Source organism: Drosophila santomea, chromosome 3R (assembly GCF_016746245.2).
Source record: "Drosophila santomea strain STO CAGO 1482 chromosome 3R, Prin_Dsan_1.1, whole genome shotgun sequence".
Classification (NCBI taxonomy): domain Eukaryota; kingdom Metazoa; phylum Arthropoda; class Insecta; order Diptera; family Drosophilidae; genus Drosophila; species Drosophila santomea.
Genome location: NC_053019.2, coordinates 12272926 through 12293305, shown reverse-complemented (window position 1 = coordinate 12293305; position 20380 = coordinate 12272926). Strand labels below are relative to the sequence as shown.

Here is a 20380-nt window from a genome sequence, read left to right as displayed (position 1 = left end):
GGACAACTGGTAAATGACCATCGGTGGAGAAGGAAACGGGTTGGGGATCGAGAATGGAGAGAGCGGTCGCTGGAAGGAATTGATTTCGCCCTACTTGCTATTCATAAATTGGGAGAGTATCAATACAACTTTTATTTGGCGTTAATTAAAGATTGTTAATGATTTCATCTTGTATTTTACCGGTTAACACAACTCAAAGTTGCTACAATTAAATGTTTGAAAATAGGAGCATGACCTAAAATCAACTGATAATTTATAGAGTACATCAACTAGAGCGGATTGAAGTATCGGAACTAAGCCCCTTTCGTTATCCCTAAATGCGAAATAGGCCAAGCAGTAGTTGGCAGCTTTGTACACAAGCGATCGACAGACTGTCTGCCACTTGGGGATAGGTTTCCCCCGTGAGGTTAGATAATAGCCACGTTTCCCAGGCTTTCGGGTGCAAATGGGGGACGGGTTCCAGCCCAGAACCATGCGGATGAAAAAACCCGCTTGGCAGCCGTAATCAGTGCAGCCAATGCAGAAATTGTTCCCAAAATGAAAACTAATCGATGGGTGGGGAGGGGGAAAAGCCACAGGCGAGGGGCGCGTTGGAGGCTTTGGGGCGTTGGGTGGGCTGTTAGCCAAAGTGGGCGTGCCCGGCTTGATGGCGTTCCTTTAGGTGTTTTACACGCTGGACGTGCATAAAATTGTGCGCAACCCGACGTACGTGGCAGGAGGAAAAACCAAACGCAGAACCGGAAAATGGGATGTGGATCCTTCGTTGGATTCCCATCACGTATCGCAATTTAAATTAACACTTTGATATTTTTTGCTAAACGTGTCGCGGTTTTTATGCGCCGTTCCCAGTACGTTTGGCGAAAGGAAAAAAGAGAGAGGGCTAAGCTGCCAAAGGACTTTTGGCGCCGTATAATAGAGCATTTATTATTTTAATTAAGCGTTTAGTGCCGCACAGACGGATCCTGTGAAATGTACGAGTATTCACATATTCGAGGGAAAAAACGTAATCTATCAGCCGGATTGACAGACTCGCTTTTTTATGCACTCAATCAGTCTGCTACTTTCGTTTATTAAAAGGAACAACTTTTTTCTTATTTTCATATGCAAAATACATGCCTGCAGTACCAGATTTCCGTAGAGCAGCTATTGTGTGTATGGAAAATCCCTTTCCCTGGAAAGTCCCGCAAATTAGTTGCTCTTTGTTAAAACTCCGTGTCGATTCAGTTGCATCCAGCATACACCAAAGCCGAAAATACAAAAAAGCCAGGTGCAGTGCAACAATATGGTCAGGATGGGGCAAAGAAATGCATAATTATGGACAAAGTTCTCATTTATTTTCGAGCTGAATTAATTAAAAGTTCACTTATGCACGGAATTTGCATAAAAATTACATTTTAATTGCGCTTCATTTGCGAGCAGGATCCCAAGTCATCTTCGTCAGTGCCTTTTGCCATGGCGTTATGAGAAATTCCCCTACGTCTAGGGCTCCAACAAACGTTTGGAAACGAAGGGAAAGTCTAGGATGGGAAAGGCTTGGGTGCCAAAGGAGGGCTCCAGTGCCAGAGCGTCGGAGAAGTGCACTCAAGGCAGACAAGAACACTCCGAGATCCACTACAAAGCGCACTTGCCAGTCGTAATGAAAAAACACATTTTCCTTTAATGTCTTAGCCGAGTTTGCAATGGGTGGTGGCGGTGGTGTTAGCGGTGGCACGGGACTCGGTTTCACGGAAAGTAAACAAATATAAATATTTATTAGGATTCCACCATGAGTATTATTCAATCCTGCTGCTTCTAATGCGTTTCTGTAGGAAAAAAACAATATGAAGTTAGTCGATGATAGCGGACCAAAGGAACTGGATTATAAAGGAATAATTTGGAAATAAACAATAAAAAGGGATGGCAATTATTATAAAATATTTATTCATTGGGTGCTTCCATCACCGTCAGTTGTTGAATCCAAATTTAATACAAAAAGAATAAAAATGCACATAAAATATTTTGATCTCACTTCAATCTCGATTGTTTGCAATGAAAATAGTTCTAACTTTTCACATATTGTCTTTAGTCAAACAAGATTTTCTTAAGAATAAGTAAAAACAAATCACTTGAGTTGGCACCGATAACTTAAAAAGTATTAAAAGTAACTGAAGAGTGGTTCTGGGTAAGCTGCCCTGTAAACAGTATCATTATTTGATATTCACATTTCGGAGTGTATAATGCCACATTCATCGACATTAGTGAGAACTGCGCGCAATGACTGCAAATCTTGAGTGACAGCAATTTTCAGCTCATCGCATTAAATGTGCCCCTATTAGCTTAACAAGTACCTGACAAATAAGTTAATTCCCGTACGTAAACATCAAGGAACATTAACGCCTTTAGCCGAGCCACGCCCCTGCCCCTGCCCCTGCCCCCGCCCACAAATATGGTGGTGGCCTTCTGTGGAGGGTGCGAAAGAATCAACTCAGAGTTAATGTGGAACGCCCCCTCCACACCCACGCCCATGCCCATGAGGAGGAGGGGAGGGGAGGCTGGCAGACAAGACTCCTCGGCTTTTCATCAACTTGGTCCAATGCACAGAGCGAACTGAAGAGAGGAAACGAGACAGATGGAAGCTGCAAGAAAAAAGTTGGCCAAAATATTCTCAAGTTTCGGCTGGATTTGGCTTGTTCTTGTAGTTGTTGTTGGATTTATCTCCGTTTTTTTGTCCATTTCCGAATACGGGCAACCTGAGGTTTGTTTTAATTTGCCGCTTTTCTATGAGGCTGGGACTGGGACTGGGAATGGGAGTGGGACCCTCCGCCATTCCATCCAGAGCATTGTCTTACCGACCGAAGCAAAACTTTTGCATTTTCTCATTTTCGGAAAATGTGCAAAGGGATTTGTTTTCATGTCTGCCACTGGTGCTGCTACTGGTACTGGTACTCCTGCTGTTTCTGTTCCTGTTTCTGGTCCTTGTGTTGTTGCCTGATATGATTTCTGGCCTTGTCCACCCTCCTTCCCGCCAAATATGCGTGCGTGTGTGTGTGAGGGGTCCTTTGAGATTATTTTTGTGATGCGGTGGCACAAAAGACAACAAGCGGAGCCCCGATCCGAATCCCCTAACCCAGACTGAAAATAAATAAAGCCGAATACATCTGTTTTCCCATAAATTGTATGAGCATCTGTATGAGCTGCGTGGGAGTGAGTACTTTTATGAACACGTATGTATACATACATCCGTATCCATACGGTCCTTGAAATGATATCTTGTTTTTGGTTTGTCGTGCCACAAAGTTTTCCGTTTGCTTCTGCGGTTGCTTTTGCGATAATCTGGAATTATCTTCTGTGTACTTGATTCGGGGTTTCATTACGGGTTTCGGCCACGGCTTAAAATAATGCTCAAGTGTTTACAGCGCAGATAATTTGGATAATTAATCGAAGTTCTTTTCCGGTCCCGAACAAAGCACTCGATTTTCTTATTACGAAGTTCAAGCGTTCCGCTTCTATTTCAATTCTATTTTCGGTTCAAGGACTTGAGTCCGATTTCCAGGATAATTTTGGGCGCCCTGGCAGCGGTTTTCGTTACGTGTGTGTATGTGGAAAGCTTCCTTTGTTGTCGAACATTTCCTTGTGCAGTCCCAGCAGCAGGGAGCATTTGCCTATTAGGCCACGTTCTCGGCATCCTGTGGTAAATTACATTGTTTTATTTGAATTACGATTTGTCCCGGCCAGAGCACATAGTCCTGCCTCATTCGCTCTCTCCTCGGCCAACCTAGACATGGCATGTCCTAGACGTGAAAGCAGCTTTGGTGTAATTTAATTTGTCCCACTCCGAGGGAAATGCGTGTTTATGTGATTGTCTTCGGGTGCGGAGGTCCTGTAATGGGAGCCGGCACATCCTGGGAGAACACTTGGCATCTGCTCTCGTGCTCCCCAGCCTTACGAGATTACTGTTCCTCAATTCGTCAATTCGTCAATTCGTCATTCGAATTGCATTATTCACGCGTTCCGAAAGTCAGAGCGTGTCAAGACCCTCATTATAATTGAATAAATCAGAGCAGCTCGTAAAAACTCCATCGCATTACCGCCTCGTACGTGCCGCGCTCGCGAATCAATTAACCCAAAGCCGGGGAACTTCGCAATCCCGAGCTCAACTGGACTCCAAAATGCACTTCCTGACCACTTTCCCGTGGGAAAGCTGACTCAATTGAGCTGAACTCCTTCTTGGCTCGTTTATTTCGCCTGCGGACATGCTAAAAAGGTTTCGCCAACAGGAAGAAAATCTCGGGCTACGTGGAATGCGGCACGTGGCGAATCCTTCGTGGCGCGAAACAAGTGTAAATACCCGGATGATGGCTTTCCCTACTTTTTCCTTTTTTTTTGTTATGGCCGAGGTAATAAATGGACAAGGTTGTCATTGTCCTTGTGGCTTTGTTACCCGTCGCTTGGCTGGCCGCAAATTGTGTCCGGATATACTCTGCTGCAGAAACTCTAATCCACTCTAATGCACTCATGGAATATCAGACCTGTGTTTTCAGGGAAGCAGTTTTTAATATTTAATGTTAGTTCGTTTCAAACTTAATTGACGTTGCTATGTAAGCAAGCCATCATCCTTAAATATGGTTTCATATTCTAGTAAGAAAGTACTTTAAAACTGTTGGTTCATCACTGTTAAGAACTTGAACTTCTTTTTAGCTCAGCTTTAAAATTGAAGCCAACTCAGACGGGTAATTCAAACTGCAGGGAAAGCATACTCAAAGCATAATTTTGCAAAAATATTTGCTTACAGTCTTAAATTGCATCACATGCAGCGTTTGGTAAAATTTCACAGCAACCAGAACAAAACTTGGTAGCAGTGCCAACACATCATGCTCATATTATTGATCTACTAAGTTGAGAAAAACTAACAAGCTCGACAAAGTTTTCTCGCCAATGACTAAAAGGTAAAAAAATCGCTAAAATAATAAAACAAAAGCGGAAACGGAAAAAGTGCAGATCAGAGGTGGACAGGGACGGGAATCGCATGTGGAACTGGACATCTGGACAAGTGGACAACTGGAGAACTGGTCACTGGGAAGGCATTAGCACTGCAGGATAAATTCGGTGCCAGGCAGATGGAAAACCTGAGCTAAAAACTTGTGAGAATGGAAAAAGAAGCGACATCACGTGTGAATGTGAGTGTGTCTATCTGCTTTGTTGGAAGACATATGCTTGGCACTTAGGTGCCCTGCTTCCATTCCATTCCATTCCTTTCGATTCCGCACTGAATTCAGGTATACTCGCCAAACTGACAACGTTTTTCCAGCTCTTGGGTAAAAGCAAACGCTTTTCCTGCATTAGTTTTTGCCCAACTCACGGCGCTTTTGCAGCTTTCTTGCTCCTTCTGTTCTGAGTCCTCCGCGTCCCCCGCGTCCTCCAAGTCCTGCGAGCCATTTGTGCCTCATGTATGTGAATGGTTTTGTGGTAAATGTTTTTCAATTCCTTGCTCGACCAAGGACTTTGAGCCAACGCACGGCAACGCAGGGCATCGCAACCGCCGAAAAGTACACAAATTTAGCGTTTTATTTGCACCTGCTGCGGCCGCCTCTCAATGCGCTGCTAAGGTGTGTGTAAGTGCTGGCAATTCAGCGTGGAAAGGCGGAAATGGAGCTTATTATGTGGCCCTCTAACGCGGCTCACATGCTCCTGGCCAGGATGAAGTCAAGGGGTGGGGTTTCGAGCCAGTCCGGTTCGCTCATTTCGCAGTTCACAGCTGGCTTTGAATCGAGATTGAATGGAATTGGAGGAAGTGCCATAGAATTCCCTTAGAATTTACACTGAATGGGGGCCTCGTTTACCACATATTCTCAAGAATCATTTGCTTCCCCGCCGCCCATTTTGGCTCGCCTCTGATTGGGTTGGCCCAGAACCTTTTGGCCCATTTGTGGCCTCTATTTATGGTTAGAGTCCTCAGAAGAGAGCACATTCAATCTCCCGATTAGAGATGATTCCATGGCCATATGCCAAAGTACCTTTCCCCTTATTGGGGATCCACAAGTCACTGTGGCTAACTTCTGAGGGGCGTCCAATGTAAACGTTCTCCTTACTAGACAAAATATTTGGAATTCATTAACTTCCTAACTATGCCTACAGGAATCGGAAATTTTATTCAAGTATTTAAAGTTTCACCATCATAAGTCCAAGCAGAAGTCACGATTATAAGCTACTTAAATAAAAGTTAATTATTTGTTTATTCCCAAAGAGTCGACCATAACACAATCGGTTGAGTGCAAATGCAAATGCCAGCGAAGCGAAACAATTTGTGAGAGAAAGCACATAAAATGGTAAATAAAAGGAGTGCACATCAATGAATTCAATAAAAAATAAATTGATTCGGAAAAGAAAAGGCAGCAGTGAAAACGGAAGTGCAGCAGGTGAATTGGCAGTGGAGCATGGAAAATGCTTTGTGGACCCCAAAAAGAAAAGCTCCAAGGCTCACCGAGCTTATTTACTTTGAATATTTTCACAATACTTCTCCTAGATGTACATATTTTTGGAAACAACTTTTTTAAAAATATTTATGGCCAATCAATGGGAAAAATGCAGCTTAACTGAGTATTTTATTGTCCAACTGACCGTAGACTTGTCTCCCATATAAAAGAATTAGCTCGCCAAGACAAAAATATCCAAATTATGATGTGAACAATGCGGAATTGCTGCAATAAAATTGTTTGTTGGTCGGTCAAACGAGCATTTCAGTTAAATTAAACCTCAAGCTGGATAAGAAACATGCTGCACATCCCATCTGAGTGAAAAGTTCATAAATTGTGTATGTGCGTGCTGCTAAAATACTATGAACTTTTGTCAGAACCCTTTTGTATGGTAGGGGTAAAGGGGCAAAGGGAACATAATTCCTTGTTGCAAAAAGGACATGTGCTGAGTGCCCACAGTCGTTCTGAGTTGCGGCCTCGCCTGCTGAACAAATGTCACTAGGCGTTGAATGGAAACTCGGCTAAAACGAAGCTAAAACCCTACAGCCTCGCCCCACCCACAAAGATATTTCAAATTTCAGCAGCAACAATGCGGCAACAACTCCAGAAATGTCCACATCGACAAATGTAATTGACATTTCTTTAAGCGTTCACATGTTCACATCTAGAAAATATCCAAAAACCAGAGACAGCACAAGAAGTTCGGGCTTATCCTCGTTCTGGGCACAGGCTGTGTGAATACGTGTCCACATTTGAAGAAAGTGCTAGTCCTTGCGTCATGTGTTATTGTGATATCCTTCGGACATGAACCTGAAACACGTAGCCAAGTCAATGCTACCTTATCTTGAGTAGCATTTAAATTGTGTTGTAACTCGGACAACCCTCCTCATTGGGCCATGAAAATTGGCCTGGTAAAGTGACCACTAGCCACTGGACCTAATATAAACAGAGCCTTTCCAAACATCAGCCCATAAAATCATAAAAATGATTCCAAAGATGCGAGAGAATAAAGTGGGGCCCCCTCGAAGCCAAATCGAAAAAGTTTCCGCTTAGGCCTGGCATTAAAAACTTGGCAGCTTGTTAAGAGTCGGCTGAAGACCAGATTGTAGTTCGCAGTGCTGGGGGCCAAATTAAATCCGCAAACTGTAGACAAAATGCAATAAAATAAATTGCAACAATATCCGCAAAAACCGAAGCCAAAGGCGAAAGGCGGTAGAGTGGAGAGCGGAGAGCGGAGCTAAGCGAAATAAAAGTTCCTTATAAATGATGCTGCTAACCTTAGTGCCGCATTCGGAGTGAACATAATATAAATTTTCAACGGGGCTGAGCAGGAGCCAAATGAAAGGTGACAGCTGGGATGTGGGGGAATTGGGGCTGGGAGCTATGGCTAAACAATAGTTCAGCAAAAAATAAGTTGAAAACGAGTGAGAAAAACTTAAGTGCCCGTTAAATTTCCCAGCGGACTAATGATAAAAGTTACGCGACTCCTGGCCACGCCCTTCAGCCGCCTTCTTACACCTAACGCCCTCTTCCGCGCATTCTCCTACCTTTCCTGCAGCATTTTCGCCGGCTTGTCGGATTTGTTTGCTCTTTAACCCTTTCCATTTGGCGATGCCTTTTCATTGTTTTTTTAGCTCCTTTCGCCATACTTTTTGTTGTTTTTCCCTTGCCTCGAGTACCGGTAAATACATTGCGGCATTCAAGTTAATTTACCACAAGAAAGGAGCTAGCAAGGAGTCACAAGGAGCAGAAGCCTGCAAGGAGTGGAAAAGCAGTCTCGGGAAAAGGCTGAAAAAAATGCAATGAAAATTATGTTGAACCAGGCCAGGGATCGTAATTAGTTTACTGCCATTTAACTTGCTACATTAGTTGCAATTACGTAGTAAATATTGCTCGTTTATTCCGTAGTTCATTTGAATTTTTTAAACTGTTTGCTGGGGTTTCCCGTTCCTGAATATTTCCGAGAATTTCTGAAAGGGTGAAAATATCTCGGGTATTTAAAAAGGGCGTGAAGCATTTTCAATTGAATAGTCGATTTCATTTTTTCGCACATGGCATTTAGTTTAAAGTACTTCTTAATTTAATAAAGATCTGAAAGTTTGAGAATCGAGTACATAAATAAAAATAATTTTGAATAATTACTAACCCTGTCCCTAAATTGTAAATCTATAAAGCAAACAATTCAACAAGGAAACCCATTTACATTCCTAACCAGATTAAACACTTATCACCAAGTGCTTTAAGTGTCAAGTCCTTGGAATTTCGCCACTACGGAAATCTTGAAAAAGCATTCAAGTGGCTGGAGAATTTCTCAAAAGTTAATTGATGCAAAATGTTGATTGGCTTTTTTTGTTCAATATTTAATATTTTACTTGCCACTGCTGTTGATACAGTATGTGCGTGCGTGCCGTGCCATTCGATTTGTGTTTGTTATGTGCTTTGCATAATTTAACACTTTGCCTTTAAAACAATCAAATTGTCAAGTGTCAAAAGTTCGTGTCGGCCCAGAATATTCCTCCGCTCAACTGGTCTCTGTTCGAGCTGCCATGTAAATGTAAATAAAAATGCATTAAAAATGTAGCTGTAATTTACTCACTCACACTTTCCCGGGAGGTGAAAATGGGCTGAAAAGCGGAAAGGAGGTGGCGACCGAAAGTGTGTGAAAGTGGGTGCTTGTGTGCAATATTTTGCATTTGCCTGCCAGTTTTTCCGGTTTGCTCTGACCACAAAGTGTTGGCCATTAACCGAGCGCAGTCTGAGCCACCCGCTGGCCCATGCCACGTTTATGCCGCACGCTTCGAGAATGGGAATTTTCATGAAATTAAAAATGTTCAGTTGGAATGTGTCGGATAGGTTGATCGTACTTTCCATATTATATAGTTTTGTGGGATGTACCAACGAATTTGTCACCATTTGGTAATATACTTCGTAATTTGTCGATTCCTGTGAAAGTTTTTTGTCGATATAGTTTGCGACAAGAGCACCGCATAAACGCAGTAACAGTTAGTTTCCAAGGGAAGCGGAAAGGCAGGCTGACGCGTGTTAATTTGAATAAATTATTAAAGCACGTGATGAGCGCGACCTTTCAACCAATTGGGGCAACTACCAGCCAGCACCCACACTAACACCCACACCAATTCCAATTGGAGGGTCGGCATCACCCCACCCCCCGCACGCCAAGTGCAATTAAGCACGAAAAAACCAATCAAACTGGAAATAAATTGCGCCATAGTTGCAGCAGCCACACAGCGACCAGGGTTGCCATACGGCGCCGATTTTTGCGAATTTTTTTTGCCTAGCCAGCACTTTGCACTTTGTATGCCCCTTCTGCGTGCGGGGGGTGGGGTGTGAGGGGGTTGGGTGTTTCCCTTTTTATTGTGGCCGCTGGGTGAAAATTGTTTGCATTGCATTCTCTGCTGATGCATGCGAATTGAGAAATATTTGCAATTTAGCAAAATACACCCGGAAGCGGCTCCGGATTGAAGCTTCAGCTCCTTTTGCCACATTTCGCAATTTCGATTTTCGCCCCGCATTTGTATTCATATTTGTATTTGGTTTTTCCAATCGCACTCGGACCTCGGAGCCGACTTTCCACACGCTTGCAGTGCGTGCAAAATGACGGCAATTAGGTGTATGTGTTGCGCTGATTTGTGTTTTTTTCTTTTAGTTGATCGCCTCACCTTCGAAAATTGCCAGAAATGCTATATCCATTGTTTTTGTGCCGAGAATTACTTTGGGTAAAATGCAGGGGCTTAGAATTATTGGTGAATGCTGGTTGTATGCCATTCTTTCTAGCAAAGATAATTGGAGATCACTTATCAGTGACCCCAGACTCAGAGAGAATCGAATGTATTTGATTGAGGTACGCAAACTCCTTCGCAGCTCAGATCAATTGTCGAGCTCAGTGATGCAGGAGGAGATAGAATAAAGTATAAATACAATTTGTATGCTTGATGTAATTTCATTTCCACTTATCTTGGTATTTTCTCTGCATTTCGCTTCATGCGATTGATTTATCGCACAGAAAATAATAGGCAGCCAATGTCTGTGCATCCTGTGAAAGGACTCGCTCTCGGCCTTCCAAGCATTCAATCCCTGAGCCGGGTTCAGTTTATATTCAAATGCTTACGCTTAAATGTCAATAATACGTGAAATTGAACTGCCAATTCAATCTCCACAACTACTCCGCAGCGCTCCTCCTCCTCCACTGCTCCATTGCTCCAGTGAAATCATTTCCATATAAGCGTTTTCCCATCTCGTCTATTTATATATATGTATTTCTTTTCTTTTCGTTCGCAACTCTTTTTTATTTTCCATCCTGCGAGAAAAATTCTTCCTGTTCATATGTGGAAAAACTATTTGCAAAAGTCTCAAGTGTGCTCGGTTCCCGGCCAGCACAGTTTGCGGGGCGTGTGGAGTGGGGCGGCGGTGGAGCTGGAGGTGGAGGTGGAGGTGTTGGTGTTGGACTTTTTAAAACGACGCCTGCAAATTGTACGCAGATCACATTACACTTGCTCCAGCGGACGGCATGTGCAACTGCCTGCTGCCTCTGTGGATTGCTTTACATTTGGCTGCACTTCCTACCCGGCATTCACTCGAAAAATTGAAAGATTTATTTCTTAGTTCTTTGCGATTACATTTCCACCGAGCTAATGTGTTCCGATCCAACGGCTACGTAGTGGCAGTTTGTCAACTGTCATTGCATCAGACATTGAATGGGGCACGATAGCAAATGGATTGTGGAGGGTCGGTGCTATGCGGAGAGGCGTGGGGAGCTGTCGCATTTTGTTGACAACTACATTGCAAATACGGCAAAGTAATCAGTATTGTGTAAATAACCAGTTATGTGTCTGCGAGTGCAGCTGACAAAGCGAGTGGTAAGCGATATGCACTGAAGCACGAATAAATTCTTGAAAGCGTTTCCCCGATCAATTCGATGCATTTGGCAAGACGCGAACGGAATCGATAATCGAATAATATGCGAATATCACTCATACGTGGTGGTGAACACCGACGCATGTAGCACACTTTTCAGCGCCAAATGTTTCTTCGTGCGAGCCGGAACAAATTTAATATGTGGCTAAGGTCAGCTGGTAAGCACCTTAGACGCTAGAATCGGAAAAACGCAGAAAGCACTTGAAACTATGCGTATAGTTTGTGCACTCAATGGGCAGTTGTCGGACTTCTGAGCGAAGGTAAACCAATGAAAAGAGGTAAAAATGTCCAAGAAAACTGAGTCAACGGGCCAGTTAAACACCGTGTTTCTCATCGGCAAGTCGGTCGCTGTTAAAAAATATTCAACAAATTTAATTGGTTGGTACTATTACAAATATTCAAAAAGGATAGAGATACCTAAGAGTAAGTATATAATAGTAGACTACAAGTAGATTACATTTTAAACGTTAGGCGGGACGTTACTTTTGTAGTTATACCCGTTACTCGTAGAGTAAAAGGGTGTACTAGATTCGTTGAAAAGTATGTAACAGGCAGAAGGAAGCGTTTCCGACCATATAAAGTATATATATTCTTGATCAGGATCAATAGCCGAGTCGATCTTGCCATGTCTGTCTGTCCGTCCGTCTGTCCGTTTGTCCGTCCTTATGAACGTCGAGATCTCAGGAACTACAAAAGCTAGAAAGTTGAGATTAAGCATACAGACTCCAGAGACATATAAGCAGCGCAAGTTTGTCGATTCATGTTGCCACGCCCACTCTAACGCCCACAAGTGCCACGCCCACACTTTTGAAAAATGTTTTGATATATTTTCATTTTTGTATTGGTCTTGTAAATTTCTATCGTTTTGCCAAAAAACATGTATTTAATTATATGAACTCCGCACCACGCACCCCGCACACCACACCCCGCACCCCGCACCAGGGACCACGCACCCCGCACCCCGGACCCCACACCCCGCACACCACACCCCGCACCAGGGACCCCGGACCCCGCACCCCGAACCAGGGACCCCGCACCCCGGACACCGCACCCCGGACCCCGCACCCCGCACCACGCACCCCGCACCCCGCACCCCGGACCCCGCACACCACACCCCGCACACCACACCCCGCACCCCGCACCAGGGACCCCGGACCCCGCACCCCGCACACCACACCCCGCACCAGGGACCAGGCACCCCGCACCCCGCACCTCGCACCCCGGACCCCGCACCCCGGACCCCACACCCCGCACACCACACCCCGCACCCCGCACCCCGCACCAGGGACCCCGCACCAGGGACCACGGACTCCACACCCCGCACACCACACCCCGCACCAGGAACCCCGGACCCCGCACCACGAACCAGAGACCCCGCACCCCGGACCCCGCACCCCGCACCACGGACCACGCACCCCGCACCCCGGACCCTGGACCCCACACCCAGCACCACGCAGCATAAAAATTGATAAAAAACAAGAGAGAACGCAGCACCCCGCACCCCGCACCCCACACCACGGACCCCTGACTCCGCACCCAGCACCCCGCATAAAAATTGATAAAAAACAAGAGAGAACGCTATAGTCGAGTTCCCAGACTATCTGATACCCGTTACTCAGCTAGTGGAAGTGCAAAGGAGAAATTTCCACACTGACAGTTTTGGGTGCGGTAGCACCCCGCTGAGTAACGGGTATCAGATAGTCGAGAAACTCGACTACAGCGTTCTCTCTTGTTATATTTCTAAATTTGGTTAAAGCATTAAGTGCACGTCCAATTGAACATTTGGGTTTTTCAGGTGTTTAAACTTTCACTTAATTCGCCAACTGCAGTATTGTAATATTAAATCATAAATCAAATATACGTCGGATCACTAGTTTTTACTTTTCATGTAGTCAAGCTAGATTTAATCTCATCTAATCCGTGTCATTTTGTTTTATAGATTTTTGAATCAGTATTTTGGCAAGGTTGTTGTTTCTTAGTCTCGTCATTCTTACCCGTTTTCTCATCGATTTTAATTTTATTTAAGGCGATGGCCTAAATCATGGTCAGAACAAGGCAAACGGCTTGTCACGTCTCATGTTTTTCTCGTTTTCATTCCTCTGTTTTCAGTTGTCTGCTGACCATGAAAATCTGGCCATGAAACATTTTTTCAACTAGGCATTGGACAAGGTTAAGCCCGACGAAAAGGCACGAACAGATTAACTTTTATGTGAAAGTGGGCCATAGATAGACATGGAACCTGGAACGACTCCATCGCCTGTTGCAGCCCCGGTTTCTGCGCCTGTGGCGCCATCAGCAGTGGCTACCTCTGTCCAAGCTGTTAGCCCCGCGGCAGTGGCTCCCGCACCAGCGCCACCGATTGCTGTCACTCCAGTGGCTGCCCCATCCCCTGTTGCAAGTGTGCAACCGGCAACAGCTACTGTTCCTGATGCTCCTGCTCCAGCTCCAATTGCTGCCGCAGCAGTCGCTCCTGTCGCATCTGCGGCGCCTCCAGTTGTTGTCGCAACTCCGCCAGCAGCAAGTCCAGTTGTAGCACTACCCATTGCTGTTGCCCAGATTCCAGTTGCTGTTTCAGCACCGGTGGCACCACCCGTTGTTGCAACACCCACTCCTGTTGCCCCAACTCCTGTTGCTGCGCCTGTGATAGCAACACCACCTGTTGCTGCCGCAGCTCCTACTCCGGCTGCTATTTCGACACCCGTGGCGCCTCCAGTTGTTGCGACTCCTGTAGTTGCTCCTGTGATCGACACACCAGCCGTTGTTGCTGCTAACACCACGGTTCCCGTTGCAACACCTATTGCTGCAGCACCATCCCCGCCAGTAGCCCCAGCAGCTGTTCCTGTTGTTGATCCAGTTGTTGCGCCAGCCGTTGCTGCTGCTGCTGCTCCCGTCGTAGCAGAGACTCCAGCTCCAGCGATCGCCTCACCTCCTCCAGCTGAGACTCCGGTTGCAGCCGTACCAGATTCCGTTGTTCCTGTCATCCCCGAGGTTCCAGCTCCGATTGTCGCAGCACCATCCGTTGCTGTTCCCGAGACTTCGGTCGCCGCAACTCCCATCGTGGCAGCGACGCCTATAGCTACTGCTGAGCCAGTGGCCGCTCCACCAACCGCTACTGAAATCCCAGTCGCCGCTCCGACTGCAGCTTCGCCGCCTGTGCCTGTGCCTGTAGCACCACCTGTGGAGGCTGCAGTGGTGGCTCCTGTGAGCACTTTGACAGATGCTCCGGTTGCTACTGCAGCCACTGTACCAGAAACCCCTGCCGTTGTCTCAGTCGTTTCCGAGTCTCCAGTTGCTGCGGATCCTGTTGTAGCTACACCTACTCCTGCCTCGGAGCCCGAACCCATTGCACCACCTGCAGAAGCCCCAGAAGTTGCTCCAGTGATCGCTGCATCACCGGTTGCTGCTGCTGAAATAACTCCACCAGTTGCGCCTCCTGTGGCCGCAGAAACAATACCAGCTCCAGTCGTTGCCGCGACACCAGCTCCTGCGGCACCAGCACCAGCTGCAACGGAGCCTGAGGTCATTGCACCTGCTGTTTCCGAAGTAGCTCCAGTGATCGCTCCACCACCCGTTGCTACTGCTGTTGCTGAAACTCCTATAGATGAAACGCCTCCTGTTGTCCCTCCCGTGGCTGCGGAACCCGTACCAGCTGCAGTCGCTGCCGAGACTCCAGCTCCTGAGACCCCAGCACCAGTTGCAACAGAACCAGTGACCACTGCGTCAACAGATACACCAGAAGTTGCTCCTGTGATCGCAGCACCCGCTGAGGTACCAGCTGAAGCTCCGGCTGCCGCAGCTCCCATCCCCGTGCCTACGGAATCTATCGATGTTTCTGTACCATCAGAAGCCGTCGTGGAAGCCACGCAGCCAGTTGCAACGCCTGCCGAAGTCACAACAGAAGTTACAGTTGCAGACCCTGCTGCTGCAGCATTAATTACCGAGCCAGTGGACCCAGCTGTTCCGTATTCGGTTGAACAAATTACTTCTGTTGAAATCTCCGCAGAACCAACATCTTCAGCCGTACCAGAAATCCCATTACCACCGCCAACTGAAGCAGTCGCTTCTCCAGAAGTTGCTCTCGTTGCAGATCCAGCTTCAGTGCCCATACCCGAACCAAGCCCAGCGATTCCTGCAGAACCGATACCTGCGGAGACGCCAGTCGCTATTCAGGAACCGGGGGTTGCCGTAGAAGAGCCGGTAATACAAACTCCAACACAGATTCCAGAAACTGCTGCTGAGATTCCCGAACCTGTACCGGAAAAAGTTCTGGCTCCTGTCACAGCTGACGCTCCTTCCACAACTCCGGAACCAGATGTAGTCGCCATCAATGACGCTCCTCCAGCAACCGAAATCACCACACCCGTTGTTGAAAACGTTCCAGCGGAATCAAATGTGGAATCAGCCATGCCAGTGACTGAACCACCGGTTGCGCAAGAGATTCCTGCAGCCGAAATTCCAGAGACGGTGACAAAGCCAGTGGAGGTTGTGGTTGAACAGAGCACCATCCCTATACAGGCAGCAGTCTCGGAAGAGGTTTCAAAGTCTGCTGAAGAAGAGGTTCTTCCCATTGAGCCATCTCCAGCTGCAATAGAGGAATCTCCAGCTGCTGCCGAAGCTGTTCAATCTTCTCCGGAACCAGTGATTTCCGAAACGCCAGCTGCCGAAGAACCAATTACGACAGAGGAAACCCCAGTAAATATTACTGTGGGAACGTCTGAAGATGTACCCACAATTTCGGAGATACCAGTGGAAGAGGTTTCCACTGCGGAAATCCCCGAACAGTCATCGTCACCCCCAGATTCCGTACCCGTGGCAAAGATAACTCCTTTGCTTAGAGAACTCCAGACCACCGATGTTTCGCTATTGGCCATTGCCGCCACACTGGATGCCATTGGAGAAAAGCTAAAGGACCAAAAGGCCAGAAATCAGCAAGTAATGGACAGACTCTGCGAAATCGAGAAAATTCTTGGCCCTCCCAAATCCAATTAGCTCAAGTTTGATTGTAAAAGCCTAGATCATGTAAAATAAAGCTGCTAATAAAGCGTTATTTCATCAATTTAAAAGTAAATTCAAATATGATACTAATATCTTAATGTCTACTAAAGGTATAATGGGGTTAAAAGAGCCAATGCAAGCTAGGTTGTCCCAAATTGTTCCGTGCAAAATTAATGTAGCCAAAACAAATCTACCACTTCCACTTTTTGGACATATCAGCATGGCTGGTTCGAAAACCCCAGCCACAGAACCTAATTTGCAAGCGCGTCGAAAATTTTCACGTGGGAAATTAGCATTCCAAAAGGGAGTGGGACATAAATTCAAACGAATGCAAAAGGAGAAAATTAATGAACATTCCCCCCACTTTGTCAGCGAAAAAACAACATAAATTAGAGTTACCTCTCTGCTTTTGAACCGAGAAAGCTGGCGACTTCTGATAATTGGAAATTTATCAATGAATAATTTAATTTTGTGCTCCTGCTTACACTTCCTTAAAAGCTTAAATATAAAGACCATTCTTTCTTCATTCCATATAAAAATAGACCCATGCAATTTATTTGGATCGGTCCTGATGCAAAAGTCAATCGAGAGTCGTAAAAACGGTCAAAAGGGGCCAAATGGATACTTTTATTGCGGCAAACTGAAATTTGTGTTTATGGGCAAGTAAGTCCGGGTAAGTCAAACACCTTCGGCGATTATTCTAATCATTTGCATTGTTTTGGCTGGTTGGCTGCTTGGCTTGTTGGGTGACTGGTTCGTTGGCCTACCTCACAAAGTTTCCCTTTTTTGGGCTTGTATATGGGCAGAATTCGACAGAACCCAGTTACATGTTCGACAGTTCAATCTAAATCTATCGGCTACCCACACACATAGTACGAAAAAAAAACTAAGCTAAAAGCTGAATTCCCATTTGACCATTTTGTCTGGAAACAATAAAATGACCTCCCGCACACAGATACACTAGATACAACAGATACAACCGACAGCCAGCAACATACGAAATCGCATAAATGTTGCAAATGGAGCAACAGAGTGAAGTTGTCATGCCGAGGATGCCGTGGCACAGGACCAAAACAACAGCCACAGCCACAGCTACAGCTACAGCTACCCGAAACTGGAAAAAACGTATTTCCTTTTTTAGACTTTTTGGCACATTTGAGAGGGGGGAGGGGGGAGGGTGTGGCCCCGGAGGGGGATAGTCGGCTATTCTCATGCGACTGGGATGAAGGTTACACAGCCTAACCGCATTAATGCCAGCACAGAACAACTCGGTCCGAGTCACAGCCAAATGTGTAATTGTTGCCTGGAGGATTTGCAGAAAGATTTTCACTGTCATTTGAACTCTGTTTAAGGCTTCATTCGCTTTCCCCTCTGCCTTTACTGCCATAAATGCTGTCCTCTCCCGTTAAATGAACCAAATTGAAATGATTCTTGTTTGCGAACGATGAGAGTGCTTTCTATTTGCTTCAGTTTACAACGTTCTTATATACCAACTATACACATATTTTTTAATTTTTGGTGAAAAAATGTGAGGTTTTTAGGGATTTTGCCCGACTTTTGGAAAAATGAAATATTTACAAATGGGTTGTTCGTCATAACTTAACCAAAGATGGCCATACAGCTAAAAGAAATACTGTTTTGTGCAGCTAATTAACAATACTAACCATCCCTTTCACTTTTGAAAAGTTTTTGACCAATTAAATTTTTGTTAATTTTTTTGCATTTTTGATATTTGATCTTTCATGATTAACATCATCAAAATTTGCAAAAAATGTGAAAAAAAAAAATCTCCATTTTTGAACACAGTTCGATTGGAAATTTAAATACGAAATCAACGAGATATGACATTCCATATTTAGACCATTATTTCGAATGCTGTGATCAAAATACTGATAATAATATTCGCACAAAAACAGAAAATCGATTTTCGGCAAAATCTTTATATTTACGATTACTATACTATTCGGTATAACTTGGCTAAAAATGGTCAGAAAGTTAAAAGAATAACATTTTTTTTTACTCCTAATTACTAATACTAACCAACTAAATCACTTTTTGATCGACTTTGTTAAAATAATTTTTGGCAAAATTTTCGCATTTTTTGTAAGGGGTAACTCATCAAGATTTGCAACAAAATGGAAAAAAATTGAATTTATGGACACAGTTCGATTGGAAATTTGAATACGAGCTCAACGAGGCATGGCATTCCATATTCAGCCAATTATTTTTAAAGAAATTCTTAAGAAACTGAACATTTTATGATGAAAAATCGGATGAACTGATTTCGGCAAAATTAAACCAATTTGCATTTTTAGGAAGCTTATCATGCTATAGTAATCTTCAGTGCGCTTTTCTAGTGCAGTGATCAACACTTCAGGCTGGAGCTGCTGTCGACCGCAGGAACATTGGTTGAACATTAACTTGACTCCCTCGAGCTGAGGGGCTCCATAGTGTGCCAAATCAATCAGTCGCCAATGCATAAATGACACAGTCAGGACCGGCATACTCCTACTCATATGCGACAACGTCCAGCTGTCACACACGGCCATTGCGGCTAATGCGGTCCCTTGTTACACAGTACAGTAGCCCCTCCACCCGACATGGTCCTCTCAACAGCTAAATTGGAATTATCCCCTTAACGACCCCCTTATCCCGAGCAGAACACCGCCCATGGGTTCACATTAGCCAGACACGATGGATGTGCCGGGATGTGGACAATGATGCCTTAGTGCTTGACTGGCTATAAATTTTGAATTAATTGCTGGCTGCTGAACACTTTACCCAGAAATTTATGTTTTTCCTGGCTGGTATGCCTCTTCCTGGCCAGAGATTTTCAGCAGTGATTTTAATGTGATTTTCGGTATAAAATAAGTGGAAGAGAGACGTTTACCTGGAGAACAGATAATATACTGCTCAATATAGTAAAAGAGCTTTGCTAGCTTGGATCCAACCTCAAGCAATCCCCTATTTCTATCCCTTTTAGGGTCCAGTCTTATACAGACTCTATATATGCTATGCTCTTTGTAGAATTTTTCGAAATCGCTTAAGTTCTTTTTCCGATTTTAATTTGATTACCCATTGTAAGGGGAGCGGGCATTAATCGCATTAATTCCAGCGACCCATTTAAGATGGCTCGTTCATATCAAATTTTTTATCTGCTCCTTTGAGTAATTTTATAATTCTGCCCTCCAACCTTCCTTCAACAACTGTGATTAATGACTTGTGAGAAAAAAGTGAAAGGTGTGCAAAAGGCAGGGGAAATTCATTTCCAGGGTTCTTGCATGATTGAGTTCTATTGAGTGAACTGCAAAGCTAAGCAGAAAATTTTTCTTCATTCCAACTGGCAAGGATAATTCGCTCGATTGTTTATACATGTGAATGGAAAAGAAATGCGAGAGGTAAAGGGAGCATTGGTACAATAAAGAAGAAATTCAATCAAAGTCCATGAAACATTATTAAAATGTAAAATATTTCTGTTTGAACAACTTTTGTTATGTATGCTCTATTCAGAAAAACTAATTTGGTTCCTGCACATGACAACTCTTAATGACCAACTAGATACAAATTTGACGGGGCAAACATTTGTTCGGTCAAGCTACTAAGCCCATATAATAGCCCTATAATGAACTCTCGACATGTCCGTGTTCCGGGCAAATGTTTTTGAGTAATTCTTTTAGTTATATTGTATGAAAAACAATTAGCTGCGGGCCTTTCAATACATCTGCATAAAGCAAAACAAAGGCGTATATAGTATACGAGTATGAAAAAATCGTTTTAATTTGCCAATGATTGTGTGTGTGGCCGTGGGTGGTTCAATTATTTAACTACATAAACAATAAAAATATTCGCAATTGTGTATGTGGGCGGGGATGCATTAAAAAGTGAATGTGTCTTCTGCATATATGCAGCCTTTGTTTTACACGCCTTTGTGGGGGTTTCGGCATGGAGCTGGGATTGGATGGAAATTGGGCTTGGGCTTGGACTGGGACTGTTGCTGG

The 20380-nt window shown here is 44.7% G+C and overlaps 2 protein-coding genes and 1 long non-coding RNA gene across 4 annotated transcripts; 1 reads left to right on the top strand and 2 right to left on the bottom strand.

Moving 5' to 3' along the window:
• Positions 1–1329: 1329 nt before the first annotated feature.
• Positions 1330–8409, bottom strand: LOC120451880. Of its 2 annotated transcripts, XR_005616416.1 has the most exons (3): positions 8299–8409; positions 8000–8240; positions 1330–1802 (listed from the first exon to the last, which is right to left on the bottom strand). XR_005616416.1 is itself a non-coding variant. In XM_039635888.1 (2 exons), exons 1-2 carry the CDS (start codon positions 8011–8013, stop codon positions 1406–1408), a joined length of 411 nt encoding a protein of 136 aa, XP_039491822.1. In that variant the 5' UTR covers positions 8014–8409; the 3' UTR covers positions 1330–1405. The 2 variants fall into 2 exon arrangements, 1 of the variants encoding a protein (XP_039491822.1); XM_039635888.1 differs by having other exon boundaries at positions 8000–8409.
• Positions 8410–8831: 422 nt separating this feature from the next.
• Positions 8832–9682, bottom strand: LOC120451881. Its single transcript, XR_005616417.1, has 3 exons — positions 9317–9682; positions 9049–9247; positions 8832–8993 (listed from the first exon to the last, which is right to left on the bottom strand). It is a non-coding gene; the product is annotated as an uncharacterized LOC120451881 (long non-coding RNA).
• Positions 9683–11689: 2007 nt separating this feature from the next.
• LOC120453028 (calphotin) lies at positions 11690–16886 on the top strand. Its single transcript, XM_039637548.1, has 3 exons — positions 11690–11810; positions 13497–16401; positions 16439–16886. Exon 2 carries the CDS (start codon positions 13620–13622, stop codon positions 16374–16376), a length of 2757 nt encoding a protein of 918 aa, XP_039493482.1. The 5' UTR covers positions 11690–11810; positions 13497–13619; the 3' UTR covers positions 16377–16401; positions 16439–16886.
• The last annotated feature ends 3494 nt before the right edge of the window (positions 16887–20380 follow it).

Excerpts from the sequence above, each read along its gene's own strand:
- LOC120453028 (XM_039637548.1), top strand. The coding sequence starts at position 13,620 with ATGGAACCTGGAACGACTCCATCGCCTGTTGCAGCCCCGGTTTCTGCG.